This window comes from Mandrillus leucophaeus, unplaced genomic scaffold (genome assembly GCF_000951045.1).
Source record: "Mandrillus leucophaeus isolate KB7577 unplaced genomic scaffold, Mleu.le_1.0 Scaffold514, whole genome shotgun sequence".
NCBI lineage: Eukaryota > Metazoa > Chordata > Mammalia > Primates > Cercopithecidae > Mandrillus > Mandrillus leucophaeus.
The window spans coordinates 586,079-592,954 of record NW_012105520.1 but is presented as its reverse complement, the minus strand read 5'-3'; the positions used below and the strand labels follow the sequence as shown (position 1 = coordinate 592,954).

General features: G+C 39.8%; 1 protein-coding gene across 2 annotated transcripts in view; it reads left to right on the top strand.

The window, feature by feature from the left end:
• The window catches only part of AKAP13 (A kinase (PRKA) anchor protein 13), a 281,731-nt gene that overhangs the window by 230,171 nt on the left and 44,684 nt on the right, over positions 1–6,876 (top strand). The window contains exons 17-18 of one of the 2 annotated variants that reach the window (XM_011996449.1): positions 5,321–5,388; positions 5,723–5,725. In XM_011996449.1, coding sequence (XP_011851839.1) covers positions 5,321–5,388; positions 5,723–5,725 — 71 coding nt within the window. The remainder of the gene's footprint in view (positions 1–5,320; positions 5,389–5,722; positions 5,726–6,876) is intronic. The other variant, XM_011996450.1, reaches the window with a different exon arrangement.

The following is a 6,876-nucleotide window of genomic DNA, read 5'->3' as shown; positions in this document are numbered from 1 at the left end:
TTCTTGAATAATCAGCTGTTCTTTCCAGCTGCCACAAATTATTTGTTCTTTGAAAATCTTAGTGACTTAGTGGAGTCCTTCAGAATAAGGAATTTGTTATGTTCGGGTTTTGGGGTCTTGCCAGTGGTTCTGTTTTGCTTGCTTTAAACAGATGTAAAATGATACTGAGATTATTGCTGCTTTATTTTCTGTTGTGCTAGCAGCATTTCAGTACTTTTGTGGTAGGTTGTTTCTTTTACGTTAAAAAAAAAAACAAGTAAACCAGCTGCAATCTAAGTAGGAAACACAAGAATTTAGAATGTGTGTGATGGTTAGATTTTGCTTCTGATTTCATCAGGAAAAGTTGCTCTCTGGACAGACAGTTTTCTGGCATTTATAGTTCATTGCTTATATGAGAGAGTAAAATGCATATTGATTAAAGGAAGAAAATTTATTACTTAGGGAAAAGGATGGTAAAAAAAGACCCTAAGCAATAAAGGCAATTCTTTTTTAAGCAGAACACTTTCATTTTGTTTCATTTTTGTTTACCAGTGTTCTTACGAAAACTGCTGTTGGGGCTACTTCAGCTGAGATGATTTGGCTCTTTTTTGTGGCTTTCCTCTTGTTCTGTACATCAGCACTGTGGTTATTACACCAGCTACAAGAACATCTCACATGCCTTTGGCGTATAAGCACTCTTAGTCCAGATAGGGCGATGTCTCAAATCCCCCAAAGATTTTATTTATTGGCCAGGTGCGGTGGCTCACGCCTGTCATCCCAGCACTTTGGAAGGCTGAGTGAATCACCTGAGGTTAGGAGTTTGAGACCAACCTGGCTAACATGGCGAAATACCATCTCTACTAAAAATACAAAAAATTAGTCAGGCGTAGTGGCACGGACCGGTAATCCCAGCTACTCGAGAGGCTGAGACAGCAGAATCGCTTGAACCCAGGAGATGGAGGTTGCAGTGAGCCAAGATCATACCAGTGCACTCCAGCTTGGGTGACAAAGCAAGACTCCATCTCAAAAAAATAAAAACTATATATATATTTAATAATTTTTTTTTTGAGAGACAGGGTCTCACTCTGTTGCCCAGGCTGGAGTGGAGTGGAGTGATCATGGCTCACTGCAGCCTTGACGTCCCAGGCTCAAGTGATCCTCCTGCCTCAGCCTCATAAGTAGCTGGTGCTGTAGGCATGCATCACCATACCTGGTTAATTTTTGTGTTTTTTGTAGAGGTGGGGTTTTGGCGTGTTGCCCTTGTTAAAGATTTTAAACAAGAAGTTGCAGAAAGAATTTTGTAGAATGCATTTCTAAATTTGCTCATATTTAACTTTTTTGTTTTATTTTCATTTTCTTGATTAGAGTTGAAATAATAGGAGAAAGTTGTACATTTCTGTCCTTAAAGGTAATTCTTCAACTCATGTCCTGAAGAAGGGTCAGGTCATTTTTCCCAGTTAGATTTTGCTGCTCACATCTGTAGGCAGAACAGTCAGAAGTCTTCAGCCTATTCCCAAATGATGATCAGTGGACTGAAGTACTAGAAGACCTCTTTTGTCAGAGCCCTGGCTACATATGACTTAGCTCACAAAGGTGACTCGTTTCTATGTAGGCAGTCCTTTGCTATTCTGTCATTTCATTTCAGTTTGGCATAGCCACTCCTCTTATCATTTTATAAAGTTGATTTTCTTAAGTTAGCCTCGCTAATGGTTTGTTTTATTTTTCTTCCCAAAGATAAAAAACACATAGTATATAACCATTCTCCAAAGATCTTTGGTGGTTGGTGGCATGGGCTAAAAAAAAGATACAGCAATAGATAGATGATAGTTTCTAGTCATGTGGATTTAACTTCATTTTCTTTGGTTTGATGCCTCCTTGTAGCAAAGAAAGAAGTTGAAAGCTGGGCTGTTTGTTTTAAGTTCAGAGGAATCCAATTAGGGGTTAGCTCTGTTCCCATAAACCACTGTGCTGAGACCTTTTTGAAGGATTTTTTAAAATAAAAGCATATTGCCTGCTGCTATTAGGAAATCTATCAAATAAATAAAAGGCCAGATAATTCTTCTCTGATCTTCATAACAGCATGGTATGGTTTGTGGCAGAGAGCTTAAAAATGTATTAGATTTGTCTTCAATTCTTGTGTTCTTGGTAATTTTCTGTTTTCCCAAACAGAGAGTAAGATTTTAATCTCATGACTTCGGCTGATGTCAATGGGGCTGAAGTTTCTAAATCACCCACGCACAGCACTAAAACTGTCACTGTTAATTGAGTCCAGGACAACTTGGAAACAAGTTGAGTGTTTTTCAAGTAGGTACTTCAGCATCTTAAGGAGATGTCCATGCAGACTATCACTAAGACAAGACTCATGACCATAATATAGAGCCTGTTAAACTTCCAACTGGGTTGTGGGTTTGGGGACGTTTCAATTAATTAAAAGTTAATTTATATGAAAAGTTCTTTACTAGAAACACATTTTAAATGATTTTTTTTTCTGCTTTTATGATTCATCTCAGACACTCAAACACTAGCCTGAGAGTTTGAATATTGCTGAAGCCTTTTTAAAAGTGATAGTGCCACTCCCTTAAAAATCATCATTGTTTAAATCTCTGTAGGGTGTTGGAATTGGTTGGGAAGAAAGGAACAGAAAGAACAGAACTTGGAAACAAATTTTGCCCATAGTGTTCTTGGTCACTTTTGCAGATCAGAGTTAGTAGCTGGTTCTCTAGCAAATCTACCACCTCCTGTGTTGCCCTTAAGTGCCTAAAATATTCTAGACGTTCAATAAAACACAAGAAAAAAATGTGCTTTTATAACTGGATTATAAGACAATAAAATCTTATTTTTAAGTTATCACAAGATGTGATAAATGGATTATTCAAAAGGATATGGAAATGCTTATAAGCAAATCCAAGGAACTTTGAAAGACAGAGTGTGATGATTTTTTAAAAATTAAAAATTTTTTTAATTTTGAAAAATGTTAATACAAAGTATTGTACGTAGGTAATTTAACACATATGTGTCCATGATTCAAAATGAACACATAGTAATATTCTGTCATACTGCTTCAGATTGTTTCACTTTTTAAGAAACCATTATGATTAAGTTCGGATTCCCCTTTGTTTCCCTGCCCCATGCATCTTCCTTCCTCCCCAAGGACAAGCACTATCATGAATTCAGTGCATTTGTAGTCTGTGTTTTATAATTTATTCTCATACATAAACAACTTATAATTTGTTTTTGTTTTTAGCTTACATAAATGCTACCATACAATACCTCTCATTTTGCAATTTGCTTTATTCTCTTCAGTATTATATATTGAGGAATCATCATGCTGAAAAACATAGATCTACTAATCATTAACTTTGCCTGCTCATAGTCTTTGCATACTTTTTCTGTAGAAGGGAAAGAGAAATGGACTTAAAGATGATGTATTTGAAAGACTTTAGCTGAGTTGGGATTTGTGAAGAGAAAGGGTTTGGATGCGGTGGGCTTTCAAGTCTGTGCATGAGAAGGAGATGATGGATCAACTAATGGGAGGGGAAGAAACCAGAAAGGAGCATGCCAGCTGCAAGTCCCAGGCATCTCTGTGGCAGAGGAGGGGAGGTGCACCATACACCCTGAGTAAGAATAGTGCTTGTGAGGATGGGCAGAAACACATTTTGGCTTACTAGAAAATAAATAAAGTCATTTGCCTCGACCACTTTGTTATACTTCTTGCTGTGGGTCCAGCAGCCTGAAACTCACTTACCCATCTAATAGAATCACAGCAGAGGGAACCTGGGAGAAAATGTGGTTCCTCCTTTTTAATTTTATAGATGAGGAAACAGGGGCCTGTCCAGAAGGGACTTGTGCTAGGATCATACTAACTAATAAGCAAAGCCAGGACCTACATCAAATTTAGTTTGACAGCTGTTTGTCCTTTTGTGTTACTAAATTGATATTTGACATACTGTAATCAAGGCTGTAATAGGGCATTCATCTAATTTTAGTTTAAATAGGCATAGTAGGGCCTACAGAGGGGCATTTGAATAGGATGCATGATCCAGGCACTATGCTAGAGAGGCTTAATTGAAGATTCAGCAGTGGGTGAATGGTCCCTGCCCCAGAAAGGGGATAGAGAAAAACCCAAGAGAATCTCAATACACTGTGCCGGTGGTATTAAGGAGGAGACCTGTGAACCAAGTGGTTGTTAAAGGAAGTGTTACAAAAGGAATGGAAAAGGCCTTTGAGGTCTGGGATTCTAGCAGTCTCCTTTCTGGTTTCCTCCCCTCCCCATCACCACTCCAGTCACCCCCAAATCCATACGTCTGGGCTAAAGAGATGTTGGCACCTAACTGGTGAGTTGGTATAGACAGGACCTGTGACGCTTCCTGAATCAGTCTGTGGGGCATTGCCTATTGAATGGTATCTGTGGTTGATTTTCTGAGTGAGCCCTTCCCATGAGAGTATCTCCTCTTCGAGTGTCCCCACAGACAGATCTTTCGTTTGTTTCTGCTTTACCTCTGGCTTCCTGGAACGGTTCTGTTATGTGACTTTATAGCAGCACTGAGAGCTGATGGTAAGCCTTCTGGACACAGAGGCCTGGGTTTTTACGTCAGTGGCCCTTGTCAGCCAAGGGAGTGAAAAGTAAAGGAATTAAGATACAATGCTGTCCTTGCCAAATTGTGGTCTCTGCTTTATCTTTCAAGAAGTCTCCATTTTCTCTTAAGTCACAATTCCCAGAGGTGCATGTGGGGTTCTGATGACCTTTCGTGTGTGGTTCCTGTCTCAGAGAATGGGTTGCAAAAAGCCCAGCATAGTTAAACTTTTCAGATTTTATATTCTGTGCTTTATTACAGTCATACAAATTTTGTAACCCCTATTGGGGGCTTTATTTATGTATTTATTTGTAATTTAGACTTACACATTGATGGCAGACACTTTCACTTTTAGTTTTGGTAGCCTCTCAGCTTCCTGTCTGAGAAGTTCCAGACTTACTAGTTTTTGTTAATTAGAAATCACATCTGTCACTCGCTGAGGGCCAGGAAACTCACCCTTCCCATGAGATCACTTGAGTCGTCGTTCCTCTCATTAAGCTGTAATCTGTCTCCCAGTCTCCAAATAAAGACACAACACTGGGGAAAAAAAAAAAGAAATCACATCTGCTCATGTTTTTCCTCCTCCAAATAACATCACAGACCTGCTTCCTAGAAGAGGACTGCAATCTGTAATTTCAGTTAGTCACACTCTCACATGTGAGTGACTTCACTTTGAAATTCAGAGGCCACTTGTGGCAGCAGTGGAAACTCAGAATCTGGAATCTGTTTGCTTTGTCCGTGTGACCTTGGGTTTGCTTTCTTTTCAGATTGCAGTGCTTTTGTCCACAAAGGCTGCCGAGAAAGTCTAGCCTCCTGTGCAAAGGTCAAAATGAAGGTAAGACTTTCTGGCTAAAAGAAGGCTTAAAATAAAAGAGTTTAAACCAGCAAGATCCTCAGGAGTTGGGAGACTTGAGGTTGTGGTGGATTTTGTTTATTTTAATCATTCGGTACCAACTTTGAGAACGAATTATAACTAAAAAATATTTTTTCTCTTAAGCAATCAATCCTCTTCTTGAGTAATACTGGGGAATTAGACTTTGAGGAAAGAAAATGCTTTCAGAACTTCTTCATGTTCAATATACATTTCTTCGCGATTTTAATATTTCCGTGTTGCTATTAAAGTGGTTTTCTCATACAGTTGTCTTCTTCCTTCAGGACCATCAGGGCAGCAGGTGGAGGTCAGGGGCATTGATCTGCTGGTGAGGGCGGGGAGGGTGTTACGGTTAGCCCTAGCCTGTCTGGTAGCACTTTTCTCAGGTACATAATACAGGTGGCTCTGATCACATGATGTAAGAATAGAAAGTGCCTGTTTTATGATGGTATCTGCCCTGAACATGTATGCTATGTAGTCATGCTTTTCCAGTGGCCTTTAAAAAAAAAAGTATGGGTTGGGGGCCATACCTTTTAGGCAGCCTGTGAGGTTTTCAGTGTTCTAGTCACCTGTGTCTCTTCATTCCTCGTCAAAGGAATGCTTTCCAACTATGTCGACACAGATGATTAATGAGCTGTGTGCTTCGTCAGTCACCAAACAGTTATCTAGTGCCATGACCTCAATCTGGAATGTGCATCAGAATCAACTCGAGGGCTTATTGAAAGACAGCTTACTGAGCCCCACTCCCAGAGTTTCAGATTCTGGAGGAAAGTCCAGGAATTTGCATTTCTAGGAAGTTCCCAGATGATGCTGATAGTCCAAGGACCTCACTTTGAGAAGCACTAAAACTAGCATCAAAATGGCAAAAAATAGGATAGCCCAGATCTTCTTCGGCCCATGGACATATATTTTGTTTGGCTCATGTAGTACTTTTAAAATGTGAGTTAGTGCAGCTCTTTCAAAATCATGTTTTGTATCAGTCTGGATTCTTAAGTTCTCCTGAAAAAATTGGAAGATTTATAACCCCCGGCCCCCTGATATTTCCCGGTACCGAGCACTCCCAGGTTTTCCTTTTTTCCATAGTAGTTACCACCTTCTTAGAGTCTGTATTTACCCATCTTTATTTATTATTACATAGATTTCTTATGGTCTGTATCTTCCCCCCACTAGAATATAAGCTCCAAACTCATTAAGCAGGCTGAAGGCAGGAGTCTGCTCCATCAGTGGAGCCTGCAGGGAGGGAGGGATGGCTGGAGCTGAGTGGTGCTGCCTCTTTTAGACAGGATATGCCAGTTCCAGGCCGCCACTGCCTCCCCACACCCCACCCCACCCCAGCTTGCTTCTGTCATTTGTTACCTGCCGGCACCATAGTCATTTGAGTTTGTGATCTCTGGTAAGACTCAATTGTTGTGAATGTACTAGTTTATACAGAATGATCATAATAGAGATATA